General features: G+C 38.1%; 2 protein-coding genes across 6 annotated transcripts in view; both read right to left on the bottom strand.

Annotated features, from left to right (window-relative positions):
* dtnbb (dystrobrevin, beta b) overlaps positions 1–23976 on the bottom strand; it is a 138930-nt gene that overhangs the window by 51321 nt on the left and 63633 nt on the right. The window lies entirely within an intron of this gene.
* The window catches only part of dnmt3ab (DNA (cytosine-5-)-methyltransferase 3 alpha b), a 66386-nt gene that overhangs the window by 40892 nt on the left and 1518 nt on the right, over positions 1–23976 (bottom strand). For 4 of the 5 annotated variants that reach the window (XM_051867482.1, XM_051867485.1, XM_051867487.1 and 1 more), the window contains exons 2-4: positions 23435–23526; positions 18449–18553; positions 8841–9180 (exon numbers count right to left, since the gene is read on the bottom strand). In XM_051867482.1, coding sequence (XP_051723442.1) covers positions 8841–9180; positions 18449–18553; positions 23435–23512 — 523 coding nt within the window. In that variant the 5' untranslated portion in view covers positions 23513–23526. Of the gene's footprint in view, positions 1–8840; positions 9181–18448; positions 18554–23434; positions 23622–23976 lie in introns of all 5 variants that reach the window. The other variant, XM_051867483.1, reaches the window with a different exon arrangement.

Raw genomic sequence — 23976 nt, 5'->3', positions numbered from 1 at the left:
TTTTCGTCTTCAAACCAAACTTGTGTCTTCAGCAGACAAAGTTTAAACCCTGTCTGGCTAGCGCGCTTCCCATAATGTTTACGCATTAGGTCAGTAGGCGGAAAGTAGACAGTCTTTAGTGGCTGTTCAAACGCATTCGACTATATGAGCGTTTAATTTATGAAAGCAATCCGGTCAAATGCGTTTTTGACTACCTCTGGAAGTGGTCAAAGTTGGACAAACACAACACTTTTTAGACCCCATTTACACATGTATTTAGCGTCGTCCACTTGTGATCCGATTGACGAAATCACTTCTTAATACCAGGTGTAAACAGGGCCTCAGATACACGACTTTCGACATTGTGTTGTGTAATCCTACAATCTACAAACAGTAGAAAAACAACGCCAAGGACATGGGTTTGATTCTGAGGAAATGCATGAATTGGTGAAATGTATACCTGCAATGCAAGTGGCTTTGAATCTAAATCAAAACTGAATCAATTCAGGAAAAGTGTCTCAATACCCATCCCTAATACCAATTGCATAAATATAAGTTATTAACATTTTATGTACACATCAGCAATAAAATAAAATAACATTTTGTGTTGTGTCTCACTGTGTCTCTCACTGTGGCAGAAATATTGTGTCAAGTTAAAAATAGCCTAATTCATTTCATTGTACTTTTTTTAAACTCAAGAATTTTTGAACACTCCCAAAAACATAAAAAATCTGCAGATTCAATCTAGGCCTAATAATGATTAATGTGATAACTAACTAGTCTGTCTGAACAGTAAAGCATTACCTTTGCAGTCAATAAAAAATAATTAGTAACAGCCTACTACTTTGGAATAACTTCCCCAACACTCTCATACTTTCTTCTAATGCTGTTCATCTTCTGCACATTCCACAGTGCCACAATCAATCCTCCCAAAATTCTCCTTTTTTGCCCTGGCATTGATTTATACTCCTGACGTCTCCACATACAAAAGGATGTAGTTCATGCCTAAACAGCTTTGTCTTGGCTGGGTTCAGCAGGTTAGGCCGAGGTTAGCCAGAGGCTACGATTACCAGTGACCTGAAACACTAGCTGGGCTATCATGATGATTCATGATTCAGGAGTACTGAAACTCCCTTCTAACTAGGGTTTGAGAAAGACAATATTACTGAGAGCTCAACAAAGCTTTCTAAAACACAACCACAATTCCAATGCAGCATCAATAAAACATGGCCCCTCAAAGGCCTTTAGAAGATGCAGTCCCATTCAAGTCAAAAACCAGCTACAAAACAGATTCACTAATTTACTGTAGTGTTGTATAGAGAATCTGACAGAAAAGTCTATTTCAGGAAATGTTTCCTAAAACCTTTGCTTTTTTAGGTTGAAGCTTGAAGCTCAACATTAGCATGATATTCAGGTCATAAGTAACGTTCACCCATAAAAACTTTCCCACATCAAAGTGCTAGTGAGCTGTTCGTAGAGTTCTGAGAGGAGAAAAAAAGATGAGCTGTGAACTCTGCAAGTTGCATAATAAATGTGAGCAATTAAAGAGATATCTTTTTTAAATGTTTATTTGCTAAATATCAATCCTTAATAAACTGTGTCATTGCAATCCCAGTAGTGATGTGTATCATGAAAAATGTTTCAAAGTGTTGTGTCTAAACATACTGTTTCAAAAATTACAATTATTAAGAGTACACTGCAAAACGTCCTCTTGTCGAAACTGACAAGCATTCCTATAGTTCAAACAGTGGAACATGGCGCAAGCAACGCCAAGGTCATGGGTTTGATTCTGAGGGGATGCATGAATTGGTGAAAGTGGCTTTAAATATGCATCAATACTGACTTAAATTTTATGTGCATTTCAGCAAAAAAAAGTAAAATGTAAATAAAATAAAATAATCTCTCTGATACTTATATAGCCATGCACATTTAAATGGACATCTTTGGCCGCTGAGTTGTGTTTTACACTGTTTATTTTTAAGGTACAGGCAGAAGTATTGTGTTTTTCAGACAGTATCTCATGTTAATAATAGCCTGCTCTATTCCAAATTAAATTAAATTAAATTAAATTAAATTAAATAGCTACTTTTTTTGCAATTAAGGCTTGTTCACATCAAGCCGAATGTTCAGCGCATAAAATTTGGTGCAATAAACATTTTAATTTGAATCTTAGGGATGTTGTGGTGAGGAGATTTTCCCACCGGTTGGAGTTTTTCCCTCTTTTTCCCCCCTCTTCTTCCCCCCTCTTCTTCCACCAGAGCAAGCATTTTAAATGAATTCCTATGGAAGGAATGAACTGAAAATGCTCGCTTTGCTCCGCGCCAGTGGACACGCACCATTATGAATGCCTGTGCGCATTTTACTTTCGCTTTCAAATTAGCGGCAATTGCCTGAATGGTGGGTTCATTATTTTTCTCAATGAAAAACACAACAACAAAACAGTACAATGACAAACTCACTTAAATAGGCATTTTTACATTTCCCTTTGAAACCAAATCTTCCGCCATCATCTTGTCAGTCAGGAGTGAGGCGAAATAGGCGAAGTGAGGTGAAATCTGACTGTCTACTGCTGATCTGTGCTGCAACTCTTGTTCGGCTCAAGCAGACATGTTCAGTTTTTAATTGCAGTGTCTGTTCTCTAACTTAACAAAATTATTTTTATTACTATAAAAAATCAAAACAACGGTAGGGGGGCAGTGCCGCAGTGGGCAAGTGATGTAACCGGTGCTGCGGCTAAACACCAGTAACACTGACTATCGCAGCAAGCCTAATCAACATCTACATCAGTTAAAGGGACAGTTCACCCACAAATGAAAATTCTGTCATCATTTAATCACCCTCAAGTTGTTCCAAACCTGTATGAGTTTCTTTCTTCTGCTGAACAAAGAAGAAGATATTTTGAAGAATATGGGTAACCAAACAGTTGATGGGTCCCACTGACTTCCATCATACTAATTTTCATTTTTGGGTCAAGTATCCCTTTAATTCAGATCAACCTGAACATGTGCATGTTGTAAATGCGAACATAAAAAAAGTAAAATAAAATAACTTGCATACTTGACTTATTAACCTGCACTTTTCTGATACATGCCTAAAGCACCAAGGCAAGAAAGAGCATTAAATGATGAGTGCATAAAAGAGTCCTAAATACCTCATTTTGATAATCATCAAGCATGGCTAGGCTAATGAACAGGGCAACTTCATATAAATAGATATGTGGGATTTAGACCAGGCTTACAGGCATTCTGTGACTGCATATTCACGATGTCTCTATACTGACATGAAGCCAAAAGAAGTAGACAGCACCCATTTTAATAACCCACTAGCCTAAGGAGGATCTGTTTGAAGTCTATCAAAGCTCCATCACCCAGCCACATCACAACACTTGAGTGTCGAGAGGCCGTGGGCAAAACCTGAGAGCTTGTTTTCTTCACAAGAGCCATCAAAAGCCTGCCAGTGAAGTACCACACACACCCAGCCAAAACAAAAGGCCCCGACCCCCGAGTCCTCTTCACATTTACAGCATGTGCAAATCCTCTCTCGCTGCATCTTTCTTTCTCTTCCTCTTTTCTTCGTCGCTCGACGGAAATAAGCAACCCGTCGGTGTGGTGAGGAAGGGGTTCATTCCACGGAGACTGCCAAGGTCAATGGGTTTGTGAGCGTGGTTGGCACGCTGTGCCCATCGAACCTCCAGCATGCCAGTTTGTGCACATGCCAGCCTGCGTGTTCAGAGCGCTCAGTTCCACTTCGCTGGACTGAAGTCCGTCCTGTGCCCTCTAGGTAGAAGGTATAAAAATGACACAGGTACTGGCCGATTTGCCTATTCTCTATCAATCAAAGCAAGATTGATCTTTTTGACTCTACGGAGTTAATGAATCAATAAAATCTTTGTTGGGACTGAATTATTGATTGACAAAGGTGAGTAGCTGGGATTATCTTTTAGTGATTAGTATTGATTAGCATCAGCGTTGAGTTAAAGGGATAGTTCACCCAAAAATGAAAATTGTCTGTTAATTTACTCGCCCTCAGGCCATCCAAGATGACTTGTTTTCTTCAGTAGGCAAAGAAGATTTTTAGCTGAAACCGTGGTGCTCAGTTATTCATATAATGGAAGTCAATGGGTGCCGTCACTTTGAGATTCAAAAAAACGTGTGCAAACAACACAAAATGATGATACATTGAGGTCGTAAGAAGCAAATGATCGGTCTACGCAAGAAAATGAACATTATTTACAACACATTTACCTCTAATCCACAGCCTTGGCAAATGGTCCTGAACACGTTCACAACAGTCTGAAGCGCAAGCCTCCTGACGCATAATGACGTATGCGTGGGAGCAAACTCACACGAGAGCTGATGCTGTGGGTTTTTTTTAAAAACAGAAAGGAAAGACTCACGTGTTTTGTACTTGTGCTCACTCTGGATGCCGCAACCTATATATGCGTGATCTCAATTGGGAAGATTGACTTTTTATAGATTCTCAACATTTTAGCTCCCGCACGTACCACATTAATGCTCGTGCTGCAGACTGTCGTGAATGCGCTCAGGACCGTTTGCCAAGGCTGTGGATTAGAGGTAAAAATGTTGTAAATAACGTTCAGTTTCTTGCATAGACCGATCGTTTCACTTCTTAAGACCTCAATGTATTGTCAGGAGTCGCGGGTATTAATTTTATGCTGTCTGCATATGTTTTTTTGAATCTCAAAGTGACGGCACCCATTGACTTCCATTATATGAATCACAGTTTCAGCTAAAAATCTTCTTTACTGTTCTACTGATGAAAAAAGGCACCTCCATCTTGGATGGCCTGAGGGTAAGTAAACAGCAAATTTTCATTTTTGGGTGAACTATCCCTTTAATGAAGTCTGGCAAATGGAGGTAGTGACTTTAAGACAGCTTTGTTGTTGGTATCTGGGATTGTACTGAGCTCGGGCAAAACAGATCGGCATTATGCAGAAACTGTCTTCAACACATTGATCAAGACCCAAGAGCTGCCCTTTTTATTTTAGAGATGCACCGGACGACAGGCCATCAATCGGCTGGCTTTAGCACCAAGCACACGATCAGCAACCAGACGTTTTTTGCTTTACTTTGGCCAATCTCTGTTCCAGACTTGCACACAAACTGCATTGCAATCATTTGCAATCAAAATGCAAAGTTGTGTGGAAATATTATGAAGTCTGTAAACAGGATGATAACACAGGCCAGCGATGCGAGAAAATACTGAATGAGGTACAGCAAGCTCACTATTCACGTATCACAATGAAATATTGGAAGAAAAATATAAATATTTTATTGGGGGTGGGGGTATCTCTGAAGGGAACTGACTGTCTTCAGAAAGGTTTATAAAACTCACCTGACTGTTATGGCTTTTAGTAATCCTAAAGACACTGATTAGCTCATTCAGGTATGTTTGATTAGGACTGTAGGACATTGGCCCTCCAGGACCGAGTTTGCCCATCCCTGGGTTAGAGTAGTAACCCGAAGTCAGACTAGTAACCTGAAGGTTGCGAGTTCGAGTCTCAATACTGGCAGGAAATGACTGAGGTTCCCTTGAGCAAGGCACCTAACCCCCAATCACTCCCCGGGCGCCACAACAAAAATGGCTGGTGTGTGTGTCCACAGTATGTAGTGTGTGTGTGTGTTCACTATTCACTACTCCTAATGTGTTTGCACTAACTGGATGGGTTAAATGCAGAGGACAAATTCCAAGTATTGGTAACCAAACCTGCCCATCACTTTCACTTTAATCTGAAGATTCAAAAATTATTCAAACAGTGCAGTCAAAACATTCCTGTAAAAATGCTTTCTTTATCCCATATGGTAACAGTCTTTACCAAAGGTTTCTCTCTTTCTAAAAATCTTGGTATTTTGATCAAAGATTGACCACACTATAGTCCGATGATCCTAGTGGAAACAGGAAGAAAAAGCACCTTTAACAGAGCCATAACACTTGTCTAATACTCTTGAACTGTCACATGAACAGTTGGAAAATAGACTGAAATGACAATTGGGACATCTACGGGACTGGCCACGAGTCCGCAAGTCCATATCAATTGTGCCATCTGGGACATGTGTGACTGAAAAACCCTTAACATAGTGATTCAGTCAGTGTAAATTCACCTTTATAACATTGTTAGCAGTGCTAACAAACAACACATGCTTTGATTATTTGATATATGACGTTTTACTAGATTTCCAAAGTATTATAAATGGAGTGTCTAGACTTTATAGCATTTTACATAGGCCTAAAAGTTGGCGTCTATCATCATAAAGTGGGTTAAGGGAGACTGATGTAGGATCAGTGTGTAAGTGCCCTGGGCATTGTGCCATTCACCTGGCACAGCCCCCACTGAGAGAGCGGCCACAACACAGACCTGCTGTCTCTCTGTGCACTGCACCCAATCAAGGCAGGCTGCCACGATGGAGACGGCTCTGTCTACCCAGCCTTCACTTACTGCTCTCATCAAGGTCAATGCCTGACCCCAAAGTATGGAAAGAGAGAGAGAGGTCGCCATCACACTGGAGCACACTGATATTCAGGAGTATCATCAGCTGCACCTCTGATGAACCTGCAGTGCCATGGCAAAAAACTAGGGCTGCCCCCTAATATTCGACTAATCTTTATTCGACTAGAAGAGACTAATTTGCCCAAAATTTTATTAGCTGGTTAGTCGCAGAAAAAAAAACCTTGTGGCGAAGTCACGCAGTCCATGAGCTACAGATCGTTAATGACGGGTCCTTGTGGTAATTACAGTATGTCGGGCAGGAAATCCAAACATTCGCATGTAAGTAGTAGCAACTTTACATGGCTGCTCGCTCTAACGTTAACCTAGATAAATGTGCGCTATTATTAGCCGCATATCCAAGTGTTTGTGCGGAATATGGAAGCTGAAATATAGCGCTCTTACTACTAGACATGGAGGTGCCGGCGCGATCACTTGCATTTTTTCTGATAACAGTGGAAACAACTTAAAATACTCTGTCATTTTTGGTCATACAGGTAAGAGCAATACATCATTCGAAACTGTACATCATTCGAAAATGTCTTTTATTTGTGTAAACTCACAATAACAAGAAAACATTGTGCCTTTGTAAAATAAAGAATACAAACAGGATACGCTTTCTGCCGTCTTGGTCTCTGTGAACTGGAGCGCGTCATAAAAATGAACCGAAACTCAGTGTATAGGCTACTTGCCTCACAGACATGAGAAATATATGTATAGAAAGTTTGAAATGTCTCATTTAAAAACAAACCAATTCAAATCGAAAAAAAATAATCTCTGCTTATTTAATCCATAAAAAAAAAGTGCATTTCTCTCTATAGACGCGTTCATACTGCGGAGATGGCGAGGCAGCATCGTCAGCTTCATCTTTGCAGCCAACACCGACTCAGAAAACACTAGTTTATTAATAAATAATTAAAATGTCTTCTTGCTACTTTTTTCTCCAACATATTCATAATCATTACTTTTGCTGGTGCTTTGCGGCAAGCTTTTTGCGTGCGCTTGAATGTGGAATAGGCTATATTACGAATATATATTAACGCTAATTATGGTTTAGTATTCTCCTCAGTATATATTTAAGTAATTTATTTAATATAAACGTGCAATTAGTCGACTAATGGTTTAAATGAACGACTAATAGTCGTCTAGAAAAATCTTTAGTCGGGGGCAGCCCTACAAAAAATGCATATTTTAGCCAAGCTGTGACTTGTGAATTGTAATATGTGATAAAAATTTGTATTTTCTATTGTGTTGTCTTATGTGACAGCACACAAATCAAACATACAGCACAACAATTCAATTCACAAAAAAATCACTTGATTCGTGCCATTTTTTAAAAAAAGAATCAGCCCAATTAAGGGCTGTATGTAAGAATTTTTATGTATTAATCGCTTTTTTGATGTTCAATGTTTGAACAGCAACGAAACTTAAAAAACGTGGCATTCCCCGACTTTTTTCAGGTTGTTTATGAAAGCCTGTAGACTGATTTTTATGTAAAGGACTTGGGACGTTTTTGCTAAGAATATCAAAAGGATGTGATGTTTGCATGTTCCTGAGAGTCTCTTCCAATCTATGATACATGAAATGAATACTTATACAAGGAAAATAGTGCGAACACGAGCAATAAGTTGCTTGCTGCAGTTCACTTAACGGCCACCGGTGTCGCTAATAACAAGGGTTTTTTGAATTCTACAAACACTTTTTTATGTACTTGTTAATTTATTAAATAAACATTTTTCAAAGTTATCGGGGTGAGTGAAGTGTGTTCTGTACTGTTTATGTTTCGATATTAAAACAACATTTCAATAAATAAAATAAAATAAAGTGAATATAGTGAATTTTAAATTGGTGTGATTATTGTCTGGTTGCTCATAATGACAAAGTGTAAAGATAAACATTAAGAACAGTTTTGTGGTGATGAATGGTATTTTTAAAAAAACAAATCCAAACAAAAATATGCTGGAAAATATGGATATGTGGCAGGGATAGTTGGTGCCCTCATTGGAAAAACAAAATCCTATATGAAACACTGCTGTAGAGAGACTCTTGCCAAATCGCTTCTGTACACAGTGTGGGAGGCTGGTGTCTTTTGTTTGCAAATTTAATTTTTGGGAGCGTAATTACCCTGATTTACATATTAATGCCCTCATTTAACAATAATTATTTGTCCTTTAAGTCAATGGTGGCTGCAAAGCCTCCAAAACCATTTTACAATCCCACTTGTTTTGTGACTAAATATCGCTTTTTTTTTTTTTTTTATCATTATGATGACAAGTTCTTGGCCTTGGGCCCACAAGTGGCTCAGTAAGCAGACAGCTGTGAAACATGATGCTAAGGAAGGCTGAGTATAACTCACATTTAGTCGGCCGCTCTAATTTCCGTCTCCCTCGTTTCTTGCGAGGCAGAGTTGGCAGTGTCTCCTCTTCGTACTTCTCTGAATCCTGGCTGGTGACAAATCCGTTCTCCAGGGATGGGCTCAGGCTTGAATCAGAGGAGGACTCAGGCCGACAGCCCGACTGGCGTGGGAGCCCGTTTTCCGCAGCATTCTTGTCTAGCGTGGGGTGGCGACCTTCACACGACTTCTTCTCATGCCTCTCAACATCTCCATTCTGAGACTGCAAAGACGACTGGAGCTCCACCCCTTTGTGCTGCTTAGCCACGCCCACCAGCTGATTCACTGGCCCGTAACACTCCACCTGCAGCAAAAAATTACATAATCCGATTGGTCTGTCATGCATCGCTAACCTGTTATTAATCAGAAGCTCAGAAAAACAATAGAAGCTCCCTATGGCACAATGGATTCAATATTTCAATTATATTTGCCCTCTAGCACACAACAAACCAAATGTACACAGTGTATATATATATATATATATATATATATATAATTTTTAGTATTTTTTTATGAAAATATACTTCACTTAAACACTTATATTATATTTAAAAAATATATATTATTAATATACTGTTATAATATGTACCAGAAGGAGGAAATAAATAAATTGGGGCTGTCAAGCAATTAAAAATTTTAATCTAATTAACTGCACAATGTGGCGAATAAAGGCACAATATATACATTTTCGCCGCTAGAGGTCACTTATTCAAAACAAAGGCGTAGCTTGAGGACGCATAGATTTCGCGGTCATCTTCACCTCACAGCCGGTGGAAAAGAATCAGGACGGGACTCATATTAATGGATGAGATTATTAACTTTACTGTAGTATGAAGCAGAGCAGGGCTGAGAGCTGTGGGAGTGGAACGAGGAGCGATTGCTAATGAAAGACAAGCGCAACACATGTCTCGATAGCAGCGGAACTTTTATTATGCCACAGTCGCCGCTTCCGCTTTTTCCGGTCAAGTGTATGTGGGGTAATGCAGCGCTGTTTATCATATTAGATACATTTGAGTGTGTTGAAAATTATGTTATAACGTTACTCTGTGTGTTCACTCGGCAGCTGCTATGAGACACTGCAGTAAGCTAGATCGATATTAGGCATGGTAAAACATGGAACTCGCTGTAAATCAAGAAAACGAGATTTAAACAATAACACTTACTGTGTTGAGCTGTATAACAATGATTTGTTTTCTGTTCGATGAATGTATCCAAACAGTTGTTTGCCTGTCTAATAAAACACATAATATATTAAAGCGTCTTTGGTGTTTCCATGGTTTCTACAAAATAAAACCGGAAATCGAGGATAACGCACGTATGATGTCATTGATAGGCGACGCACGGCCATGGTCCGTGTCCTGGTTAAAATAGCTGATTTCTCTGGATTTAAACATTCTTGGAAACATTTGGGATAATGTAAGCACACAAGTCAACAAAATATATAACATTGTTCTAGTGGTTTTAGGATATTTTAATATAAAAATCTTACATATTGTGCCTTTAATATAATTAATCGCAAATTAATCACACATCAAATTTGGCTGAGAAATTACCCCCAAAAGATAATTTAAAGTCATTATTCTGTTAAATAAAAAAAAGCATCAAATAAACATTATAAAAAGTAGCTTCAGAAAAAAAAATATCTAATTCGATTCATCATAGAATTTATTACATATAAACGTTTAGGCTTCAGTGGCTGTGACGGTGAGTAATTTTTGGGTGAACTAATCCTTTAATGGGTTTTTATTAACATGGAAATATGAAAAAAAATGAATGAAATGATATTCTAAATAAGAAACTAAAACTACCAGTAGGTGGCGGTAAAAGTCTAAATGAGTTAGTCATTGATTCATTGAGTTCATTCAATTAGTTGAAACAGCTGATTCATTCAGGAATTAAGTAAATGGCTCTCTTTATGAATGGGTCATTGAATCATTTATTCACCCGACTGATTCGCTCAAAACGCAGATTCATTCAGAAACGAAACACCGCTGTGTGTTACACGAAGACGCACAAAATTTCTGCTTTGGCTTTATAGGTAATATTTTTTTATTGGGAAAATTTAGCAAAAACAGACAATATTTTGTCTAAAATATAAAACAATATTAACTTCATATTTATTGAACGTTTGAATGAAATAAACATCACATTTGCACTCGTGCTTTTTGGCCGTGATATCTTGAATTTTAGGGACATTATAACTCCATTCTATAGGCTACATCACGCAGTGAGTTGTTGCCCTGCTTCACGTTTGTGTAAAATTAATTAAGTTCAGCAACCATTCTGGCATATCAAGCAAATTGTAAATAATTTGACTCATTCAAATCTTGTGACTTGAGTAACGAAACTGAGTCTTTTTAGCTGATTCATTCAAAGCATAATTTGTTCATGAATCAGACTACACTGTCTGCTCTGTATGTTTATTTTTGCATGCAGTCTGTGAAGACGACGCATTTGGAAGGTGTGTTATTGTCGTGTTGCAGCGGGATGTGCACATGACATATAAGAGCTGTTGGCTCATGGGGACCCAGGTTTGAGTCTGACCTGGGTCATGTCTCGGTCCCATTCCCATCTCACTTACTTCCTTGTCAATCCTGTGCTATCCTGTAAATAAAGGCAAAAAGGCCAAAAATAAAATAAAATCCTTGAAAATGGTTATGAATCACAGAATACAAATTAAAGAGTAAGACCCAATTTGCAGTAAAAAGTCAAATCTTTCATTTGCAGTCTAGGCTCCATCTTTCATCTTCTCTATATGAGGCCATTTCCGATGTCCTTGCCTTGACATCTAAACTACCTATCTGAACCATCTAATCTAATCTGAAACAAAGACGACACGGAAGCTCTCTTCCTACACATTGAGTGTAATGTGAGTACAGTGTTTCTATGCATCTGTCTACAAAGAAACGACAAAATACCACAATAACAAACTACTTCTACCATTTCTGCAGCATGGGGATGGAGAGCAGAGATATGAAGCTTCATAAACTACACATTTATCATAAAAGTGCCTCATATGATGCCAGATTTCAAGTCCTCGGAAGTCTTTGCTTTGTGCCTTCATGAGAAGAATGAATCATGAATGAATCTTTTTAATTAATCAGATTAACCATTTCATAAAACCAACCCGTTATATTTTTAGTTTTTCTTTTAATTTTAGTTTAAGTTTTAATAACTTTGTTATGTGCTTTTGTCATTCTTATTTTAGTTGGCAAGACAACATTTCTCATTTTTACTTTATTTTATTTTATCTCGGCTTTATTTCAATTTTAGTTTTATTTTAAATGAACAATAACACTGATGATTCATTCACAAACAGACAGACTCATTTGTTTCTCACTGTCAAAACGGTTAAAGCTTACTGGAGGGACAGATTTTAAATTTGGTTTGTTCCTCACATAAAGCTATCGTATAACTTCAGAAGACTTAGAATAAAGCACACAAATCATTTGAACCATTTTCATGGTGCCATTTTGAAAGTTTAAAAAGCTTTATTCCCTAAATTGCATGGAAATGTGCAACTAGCACATTTGTAAAAAATATCTTTGTATTTGACAGAAAAAAAAAATCTTGTGTTATATGAAAAAAACTTCATAATACACATATTTTTTCTGTTTACTTCTATTTCTGTGACCTTTGTGACCCTGTCATTTTGTTCGCTTCATAAACACTACTGTTCAAAAGTCTGGGGTCAGCAAGGTTTTTTAATGCTTTTGAAAGAAGTCTCTTTATGCTCACCAAGGCTACATTTATATAATTTATTCCTGTCATGCAAAGCTGAATTTTTCAGCATCATTACACCAGTCTTCAGTGTCACATGATCCTTCAGAAATCATTCTAATATGCTGATTTGCTGCTCAAGGAACATTTATTATTATTATCAATGTTGAAAACAGTTGTGCTGCTTAGTATTTTTGTGGAAACCATGACAGATTTTTTTAAAGGGGACCTATAGTGCCCCTTTTACAAGATGTAATATTTACATCTTGTAAAAATTACATTAGATGTAATAAAAGTCTCTGGTGTCCCCAGAATGTGTCTATGAAGTTTCAGCTCAAAATACCCCACAGATCATTTATTATCATTAAATTATCCCTATTTGGGTGTGAGCAAAAACACACCGTTTTTGTGCGTGTCTCTTTAAATGCAAATGAGCTGCTGCTCCCGGCCCCCTTTCCAGAAGAGGGCGGAGCTTTAACAGCTCGTGCTTCGGTTGCTCAACAACAACAAAGCTGGAGAATCTCACGCAGCCAAAATGACGATTGTCAGTAACGGTGTTCAGCCTTACATTGTTCAAACCGGAGTCGACACTGATGGACAGACTCAGGAAGAAGTTACAACTTTTAGAGTGAAACTGGACGTTTCTGAATGGTTAGTGGATAAATTTATGTAGTTGCTGTGGAGTTGATTCAACTCATCGACTAGCATGTGCCGTCATGTTAATCTTTTGTGCAAATCCAGCATTGAATTTACCCTCGTTTGTGAAGCAGTCTGGCGTAAAATGACGGCATGACAACAACACTCTACTACAACAACTCTTCCTCTTCTCTAAAGCAGCCCAACATGTTTATGCTCAAACAGCAACATTACACACTAACTAAAGTTAAAAAAGTGAAATCATAATCAACCACCCCTTTAAGAATCTTCAAAGAATAGAAAGATCAAAATTTATTTGAAATAGAAATCTGTTGCAACATTATAAATGTCTCTTTTAATCAATTGAATGTGTCCTTTCTGAATAAAAGTAATGATTTCTTTAAAACAAAATCTTACTGACCCCAAGCTTTAGAACAGTAGTGTATGGATTGATGAAAATGCTGTCAAGTCACCTTATATACTGTCCAGCAAGCCATTAATCTACAACCTCGACATACATCACTCATCGAATCCAACCACCTGCTTAGCATGTGCGCGGGAAGCCAGACTGACACGAGAGGCTGGCGATACAGAGACAAACAGACTGGGAGCCCGTGGAGAGCTGAACCGCCAATCTGACAGTGGCATTTCTCTTTAGAGGAGCAGCTGCCGCTTCGCCTCACTGCCTCGGATGTCAAAGCCATTCTCATGAAAGACAGAACGAACAGTGATCTGACACAACACAACCGTTACTCTAACCTAGTGAAAGGAAAGACACAATCTCCCTAAACAGCTGCTAGATTGTTGAATCTTGTGTTCGTTCTCAATCAGGAGTGATTGTGTCACTGTCTTGTGTCATGTGACTAACGACAAAAGATTTAAAAACAGTCAAGTTGTTCAACATCATACCTTTTGATGTTCTAACTTGTCGTAGCAAGACTCTGGGTGGCTTTGGAAAACTTCTCTAACAGCAGGGTTACAGCGGCGTGCCGCCCACAAATGCTGGATTCTGAGTTTCTACTTTCTTACTGTATATTCTTTCCATTTGCTTCATTTTTCATTCGACATTACAGAGGGGAGGAGGTATGGGAGGAATGTTATCCATTCGTCTGAGGGGAGTTGGTTGGCGCTGTGAGAAAAAATTTTTAAGACCCCCGAACTCTCTTTAAAAAGAAAAGGTTTCTGTACATACTATGTGAAACAGGAATTATAGCTCATTAATTAAAGTCCGTTAGCATCACTATTACTATTGCTCATAGTTACAGTTAGATTTAAATGAGAATTAAATACAACAGACATGAATGATGCCTCAAATCTTGCAGCTTGTTGAGGAGAGGTATGATAGTATTTTTTTTAATGATTCATGAACTAATATAGGATTCTTGCCTGACGGAAATGGGGGGAAATTCCACAGACATTTAATAAGGGACCCGAATCATTCTAGAGACCAAAATATCATTGAGAGGCTCTTGGGATCGAAAGCAGGGATCCAGACAAAAAAAAGTCAGTGAGAAACAAATCTGTATGATTTGTGAAGATAAACTGATTCATCGAAAAGATCTGTCTCAGAAGAAGAATATTTTATGATGATGATATTTCAGGAACCAGATGTAAATTCTTCTCATGAAATGTTATTTATTGTAAATTTGTAACAATTTGATGATTGCACTCTAGAGATCATTACTGAATGGGAAAAAATGCATAATAAAATGATGTGCTGATTTTGGTTTAAAAATGTAAAAACAATTGTTTCACTTACATACAAGTCAACAATATATATTTTGTAATATATTTAAATGTTTTTTAGAATAGTATTATTAACTGAACACAGCAAAAATATGTTGTGAATATGTATCTTTTATTACACCTTGTAATATGAACAACCAGTCAGTACAGACTGATGTAGGTAAGTATACGTCACAGTTTGGTTTCGGGTTCATTTCATTCAAATCAAGTCAAAATTGCTGTTTTGTGAATCTTTTTTTACTGACTCATTAAAAAACTGATTCATAAGGGTCTTTTTTTTTTAAGTGGGCATTGCAACTTTGTTCTTTCTACAGAGATGATGTCTAACGAACCACATATGGACACACACATCTTCTTTTATGTTCCACAGAAGAAAGTCAGTCGTGCAAGATTGGAACGACATGAGGTTGAGAAAATGATGACAGAACTTTCATTTTTGAATGAACTGTCCCTTTAAGAAGAACAAAGCAACACCCTAGAAACCACTAGTAACCACATAGCAACGTCCTGGTGTAAACCCTCAGGTCCTACTCGCCCCGCTCTGTGTGGGCCTTGAAACCGGGTCGCCGGTGTTGGAGAATGTAACAAGGATGCTAAAGACCACAGTCTCTAGCGTCAGTCGCTAGTGCACCTCTTGACGCCAGGTGAGTGATGTTTACTTGCAAAGCTCTCACTAGCTGGTATCCATTTCACTCACCACCCTAAACATCACTCCCATCCGGGTCACGACACCAATGTAAACCCTCAGGTCCTACTCACCCCACTCTGTGCGGGCCTCGAACCCAGGTGGCCGGGTCAGGGGATCAGGGGATCAGGGGAGTGAGGTTTACCTGCACAGCTCTCACTAGCTGGCCTCTGTTACACTCACCCCCCTAAACCTCATTCCCATCCCGGTCATGTGTAACACCTCAGGTCCTACTAACCCCGCTCTGTGTGGGCCTCGAACCCAGGAATGCCGGGTCAGGGAATCAGGTGAGTGAGATTTACCTGCACAGCTCTCACTAGCTGGTCTCCGTTACATTCACCCCCCAAACCTCATCCCCATCCGGGTCACGGCACCAATGTAACCCCTCAGGTCCTACTTACCCCACTCTGTGTAGACCTCGAACCCGGGTGGCCGGGTCAGGGGATCAGGTGAGTCAGGTTTACCTGCACAGCTCTCACTAGCTGGCCTCCATCACATTCACTCCCCTAAACATCACTCCCATCCGGGTCACGGCACCAATGTAACCCCTCAGGTCCTACTCACCCCGCTCTGTGTAGGCCTCGAACCCAGGTGGCCAGGTCAGGGGATCAGGTGAGTGAGATTTACCTGCACAGCTTTCAATAGCTGGTCTCCGTTACACTCATCCCCCAAACCTCATTCCCATCCGGGTCATGGCACCAATGTAACCCCACAGGTCCCACTCGCCCCGCTCTGTGCGGGCCCCAAACCTGGGTGGCCAGGTCAAAGGATCAGGGAAGTAAGGTTTACCTGCAGAGCTCTCACTAGCTGGCCTCCATTAAACTCACCACCCCCCCAAACCTCACTCCCATCCGGGTCACGTCACCAATGTAACCCCTTCACGTCCTACTCGCCCCACATAGTGGGGCCTCGAACCTGAGAGGCCAGGTCAAGGAATTAGGAGAGTAAGGTTTACCTGCACAGCTCTTACTAGCTGGTCTCCGTTGCACTCACCCCTCTAAACCTCATTCCCATCCAGGTCACGGCACCAATGTAATCCCTCAGGGCCTGCTCGCTCTGCTCTGTGCGGGCCTCGAACCCGGGTGGCCAGGTCAGGGGATCAGGTGAGTTAGCCTCCATTACACTGGCAACCACCCACCTCACCAAGCATTGCAATGGCACATTTTGCATGGGAAACTTACATTGTCTTTAGAAAATATAAAAATCTAGCCCTTAAGCCCAATTGAATACAGAAATGCCCGGAAAACTGTGAAACAATGGCGCTGGCTGCAGTCCAGTGATCAAAACAATGTGGTATGCTTTGATATTAGCACCTTCCTTATGTGACCTAGAAACAAATCCCCCCCTCATGTGTATCTGCTGCACAGAAGTTTAGAAAATACGGATGAGGTGGCATGGGGGGGTCAGACTTCTGTGTCTAAAAATAGCGCTGTGGAAAACAATGTTCAAGATGAAAAAAAAGTATATAGTCAGTTTTCCAAGTTCTGGTCATCACTCTTAATACATCACTTAATACCTCGTCTTTCTCAGGCACCTTCACATCTCCAAGACATTTCAGCGAGGCAGTCAAACAAAGTGCTAACAAAGTTCCACACATCAGCAGTGAGCCCCTCTATGAGAGATGACTCAAACATTATTCTATCTGTCTTCACATGGCTTACATTTCACAGAGTAAGACATCGCTCTCCTTGCAGGACCGCAATTACCTGTTGAAGGAACGGGATAGGAGGATAATACAATCAGAAAGTCCTCAGGGGAAAAGGCAGGAGAGGATGTGGGGCAACTGAACATCCACATGCCCTGACATGCCCTCACTGGATTAATTATGCAGAAGCGCGGATTATTTTCAAAAACAGGAATACTGGCTCCGGAGAAGCTGGGGGGTGGGGGTGTTTACCTAGGGACTGGACATAAAAAAAGAACTGACTTAAACAGACTCCCAGCATTTAATCCCCAAATTTCACAATGTCCGGGACAAAGGTTTTATGACTCCCTAAGATCCAATGAGTAGGCTAAACTGTAGAGGACCTTAGTGAGGTACCAGGAACCGGGACAACATTTCCCAATTGGTTTCTTCCCTAACGACGGCCCTGAGTGGTTTTTCAGGAAGGTGCAAAACAAGCAAGAGCACAAACATCTAGGTCCACAATGACTTTTTCATGACTCTTTGTTTATTGCGACATGTACAGTGTTTCATGTCAGACTGTTTGATAAATTGTAGCTGAGACATCTAGCCACAATTCAGGGCTGACAAAGCCGGTCGCACACCGTACAAAAAGCAGCAGGAGCGTCATTCTGTATTTGCGTTTCAAGTTCAAGGAGACAGACGAAGCAGATTGTGAGAAATATACAGAGTTTCACAACATCAATTTCTTAGTCAAGAACTGTTTCGTTATCACTCTTACGTGTATATAACTTTAAGTAGTGCTACGTGGATATATTTAAATAGCACGAAATAGAATTCCTATGTGGTTGTAATGCCCAAGTGAAGAGCAATATTTTGATCCCTAGATTTGGCTCGGGTCTCTTCCTCAATCTAAGTCTATAGGATTCTTCGTCTGTTTGGTTGTCCGCCACATGCAAATCACAAGTTTGATCAATTTCAAACAATTTGTCTGGTGCCCCCGTGTCAATACCAGCAACCACATGTTTGCCTGTTTACCCGTTCCCAACCACTGCCAAGACTAGCGCCTGGTGGATAAATGAAAATAAACCGAATCCCAGGGGAAGTTGGGTGTTTTGTGGTTTGGTTGAGTGTTGAGAGCTCAGTCTCTAGGATACTCACGGGGAGGTGCTTGCGCTTGCGGCCAGGCCGTCCAACCTTGCGGACAGGAGTGCAGAGCGAAGGCATCTCATCAATAATCATGGTGTCCATTCTAGAGCTCTCATTCTAAACAGACAGAAATGCACATCATTAAACATTACTGCTCAACCAGACCCTTTACTGGCTCAAAATCAAGCTCTCTGACATTAAGTTAGGTGGGACTTGGCAACATCCATGTTATGGATGATTATAATATGGGTTTGAGATTCGTCATTGACCAATATATTGTTCAGACTGATTAAGTGGCTGATATTTGTCCATTTTTAAATTGTTGGCCACCGATCAATGGATACTAAACAAAATTTTAGTCTTTGTTTCATTCCAAAACTTTTTAGAATACAAAAAAAATTAAAAAATATAAAATAAAAGTATATTTACTCACTATAAAGTTACTTATATTTACTTACTGACCCAAAATGTTTGAACGGTAGTATATTTGTTCTTTCTAATTTCTCATAATTTAGATTACCTTCGCAGTCATCTAACACTCGCTTAAATGTAATCTTTAAAAACACTAATAATTTGATAACACTGTTAAATGTAATTATCTCAAAATGAATATCCATTTTATATACTGTAAATTATGTTGTAATGCATAAATTCACTTTAAAACAACTGATTTTAGCAATATATTTAGTGATTTATTTTTTATGTATTTAGACAGTTGAGTTTAATATTGGCTATTTATCAGTTATTAGCGATAACATAAAAATAATTATCAGCTTATCAGAATCGACCAGAATTCATCCTTAATTTTTACAGTTTATATTCGTAACCTTTACACACTAAAATACGCCAGTACACACCAAGACTTGAAAGAATGAGATTGTTAAATGTCATACTACATCTTTCGTTTTCACAACAAGGTTATTTAGATAATGAGAAAAGCCAGCTTTTGAATGGCATCCTCTTTTTAGCAGAGATAAAGTGAGGGGTGATACAGCCGTGGAGAGATTGCGAACTCTCTGGGCTCTCTCTTGACACAGTTACAAAGACATTCAGTGGTTCATTCTCTCCCCTCATTCACTTTCTCTTTGTTTAACACAACCGTGTCTTCCCACCTCAACAATAGCCACTCTTCAATCCAGCCAAGCACCCTAGGGTGGACGGGAGAGAAAAGATGATCCTAATGTAGCTGCAGCTTCAGGGCTGGACTGAATGAATCCACCGGCTCTAAATCAGAATGCTAATGAGGATGCTGTCCCTGTCTGCCATGACTACTGAGAAGTCCAGCGTGGCCGAAAGATGGCGGGACTCACCACTGGAATTTCTTATTAGTGCATAATGAAGCTGATTTCAAGCTAAATAAGCAGAGTATGAATAGCATCTCGAGTTTCAAGATAAGCATTAGATAAAGATGCCTATAAATGTACAATTCAATTTAAATATAAAATAAGGTAGAAAATTTCTTCATGAAATAGTTAATGTACATATATATATATATATATATATATATATATGTACATACAATGTGAAATTATTACAAAATAAAAATATATTACAAACTTTAAAGTTAGGTGTGACTATTCGCGATTAATTACAGAAAAATGTGTGATGAATTAGTAAAATTTTTTTAATCGATTGACAGCTCTAATATATACGTGTGTATATATATATTTGTGTGTGTGTGTGTGCGCTGTCAAATTGATTAATAGCATCTAACATAAAAGTTTGTAAATATGTGTGTATATATATATATATATATAAACTTTTATGTTAGATGCGATTAATCACGATTAATTACAGAAAAATGTGCAATGAATTGGTAAATTTTTTAATCGATTGACAGCTCTAATATATATATATAACTGCTGTCAAATTAATTAATTGCATCTAACATAAAAGTTTGTAAATACGTGTGTGTGTGTGTGTGTGTGTGTGTGTGTGTATAAACTTTTATGTTAGATGCGATTAATTACAGAAAAATATGCGATGAATTGGTAAATTTTTTAATCGATTGACAGCTCTAATATATATATATATATATATATATATATTAGATATTATTAGTTATATTATATATATATATATAACTGCTGTCAAATTGATTAATGGCAATTAATCGCATCTAAAATAAAAGTTTGTAAATACGTGTGTGTGTGTTGTGTGTGTGTGTGTGTGTGAGTGTAAACTTTTATGTTAGATGCGATTAATCGCGATTAATTACAGAAAAATGTGCGATAAATTAGTTAATTTTTAATCGATTGACAGCTCTAATATATATAACTGCTGTCAAATAGATTAATTGTGATTAGTCGCATCTAACATAAAAGTTTGTAAATGTGTGTGTGTGTGTGTGTGTGTGTGTGTGTATATATATAAACTTACGTTAGATGTGATTAATCACAATTAATTGATTTGACAGCACTAATATATACATGTGTATATATACATACACACACTTTTATGTTAGATGCGATTAATCGTGATTAATAAATTTGACAGCATTTTTTATTTTATTATTTTAAAATTATGTCTATTCTTTAAAATCATACTTCTGGAGAGCAGTGCTCTTTTGGCATTCTGGTTTTCCTGTGAATGTCTTCCCAAATATTTTATGACTAAGAAATCCCACTAGCCTCACACAATGTTCTCATTACAATATACAAATAAACGAACAAAAGGTTTAAACAAACAAAAACAAAGGGTGTGCACAGAAATCGACATTGCCTTGTGTGAACTCAGTAACACCGTCTACATCTTTGCTCTATTTCTGTCGGCAGCCGGTTATTTAAGGCAAGAACTGTTGCCAAGCAACAGGACTACGAGCGTAGCGAGGGTCCATGGGTGCAGGGGCGGGGAAGAATGAATTCCCCTGTAAGTCAGGCATACGGCAGCCTCTCCTACACAAGCCAACACCCACGTCACTAAACACTCGTACGAAACAGAGGAGACACTATCGCTCATAACAGTTCTCTCATGGTTACTAATTATGTTCACCGAAGCCTCTACACTGACACCTGATAGCCCCGCGGTGGAAATGAATCATGTCAAATTACACTGATATACTGAATGAAATATTGTGTATGATATTGATGGATTTGAGGAGAGAGTTAAAGCGATAGTTCACAACAAAATATTATTCTGTGGAACATAGAAGATATTTTGAGAAATGTCTTAGTAGTTTTATTTTTTCATACAATGGAAGACAATTGGCACCAAAACTCTTTGGTTTTTACAAGTAATCCATCTTGTATAAGTTGGCACAATCCACATTTTGTAATTTCTCAATGGGGGTTTTACCGGTGACTTCATCAACAGAGGAGGAGATACCATTATAAATGGGAACATGTCACCTCAACTTTCAAAAATGTGCAACTTTACTTTGTTCCTCTATTTGGACAATAGTAATTATATTTTAAGAGATTTGTTTTGGTTGGCCGCAGTAAGAAGGAAACAAATTATAGTTGGCCACGTAAAAACAGCAGCTTTAAGCTGTAGCAGCTGCCAAACCGGCTCCATCGAATTTAACAAACAAACAAACGTACAATCGGTAAGAAGTTCAACGAATCCATTTCGGCTACTGGCCGAACGTTATACTGCGTTCACGCTACTCAGAGCTGTTCACATCCTCGAAATTATGAATTTCTATAGCAACACTAGACAAAAAAACTATCTTAATAATCTTATTGTTTATTTAGCGTGACATTAGATAGTTATTCAACTCTGCATTAAACCGTATTGTATGTCTCTTATTTCAGATTATTCTTGCATTAAGACATTAATAAGAGTTCATAATATATGAATAATTAAATAGTATATGAATTATTAAACAGAAATATTATGAAATGACTGCTTAACTACATTTTATTGCTGAAGCACCCACTATTTTGACTGTTTGCAAATGACGTTGCAGCGGTCAGGTGGTACAAGTCGGAAGTAGTGCTGTCAAATCGATTAAACGCGATTAATCACAACTAATCAAATCGATTAATCATGATTAATATATATTAGTATATACAGTATTAGTAGTTTAGTATAATATATAGTAACCTAATTACTGTAATTTAATTATTTTTCCCTTAAAAAAGTAAGGAATTACTCTTAATTTTTCAGTCATTTAATTACAGTTACTTCTGATGTAAATACTGTATAGCCTATAGAACAAATCAATATAAAACAATAGTGGATTTAACATCAAAAATTAATGTTAAAATGCATGTTTTTAATGTAACCTTCTCCCTTTACACACTTTGGTCAGCTCAAGTATAATTTATGCAATTGTATATTGTTTATTGTGCAGTTTCATGTCTGTCCTTGTATTGTTCAACTGGTCGAGGTTAATATGGGATTTAGAAAGTAATTAGTAATAAGTAATCCAATACTTTTTAGAGAGTGTAATTAGTACAGTAATCTAATTACACAGATGAAGATGTAATTAGTAGCTAGTAATTAATTACTTTTTTTGGAGTAACTTACCCAACACTGCACACACATACAGTATATTATATATTTACAAACTTTTATGTTAGATTAATTGATTTGCAGCACTAGTCGGAAGCTCTCAGAAAATGTATAACTTGTAATTACTATTAAGTTTTACGAGGACGTGAAGGCATTTTACAAGTTCCAACATGCAGTGAACGCAATTTTATGCCACCTAATTAATATTTAAAAAGATCATGAATATTAATTAGGCGACATAAGGATTCCATGCTGCATGAAGAGTTATAACATCACCACCACTTTTCAAATCATTCGACCCTGTTCATCAGTATGATGCATAAATATACAAACAGTTTCTAATTAAGAAGGTTTTGGTTTCATTGTCGTTTTCTCTTCAAAGCTAAAGACCATTTACAAAACTCTAGTTTTGCATATGCAAAGTTAGCATAAGGGTTTTAAAAACCTTAACACTTCAAGTGACAGATGTGGTAACTAGCCTTAGTTGAGTCAGACCACAGCAGGACGATCATAAAAATGTCCAAGGACTCATTAACCTCTTACCATTTGATTTCCGTTCGTGTCACAGTTGAAGTCGGAGCTCTTGAATACGTTGGCGGTGGTGACTGTGTTGGACGGCATCTCCAGATGAGTGACTGTTGAATACAATGCAAAAGTCGAAAAAGGTCAAAACAAAAATAAAACAAAAATAAAAAATGAAAAAATGATGACCCTCCTTCTTTAGGATCCCCTGTGAAAAGGAACACCATAATCAGAAGAAACAGCACTCAAACATAACATTCAGAATAATACAATCATTATGAGATGCTCTCAAATAAGTGAGATGAGGTGATTTTAAATGTATTACAAAAAGGACTTCTTAACATCTGATAAGTGATTAAAACACTAACGTGTATGCAAATAACTGGGAATAAGACATTATTAATAAGATGCACAATCATAATCAACCTTCATTAAACTTAATTTTTCAGTTGAACACACCAGAAAATGACGCATTGTTGAGTTGACTATTCAAAACGTATGCGTTCTCCTACTGCTACATGAAAACCCTTCTCAGGGGTGAAATATGAACTCTTCGCTTTATG

The sequence above is a fragment of the Ctenopharyngodon idella genome, chromosome 17 (genome assembly GCF_019924925.1).
Source record: "Ctenopharyngodon idella isolate HZGC_01 chromosome 17, HZGC01, whole genome shotgun sequence".
NCBI lineage: Eukaryota > Metazoa > Chordata > Actinopteri > Cypriniformes > Xenocyprididae > Ctenopharyngodon > Ctenopharyngodon idella.
Note: the sequence above shows the minus strand (reverse complement) of the source record. Positions and strands in the feature narration are given on the sequence as shown.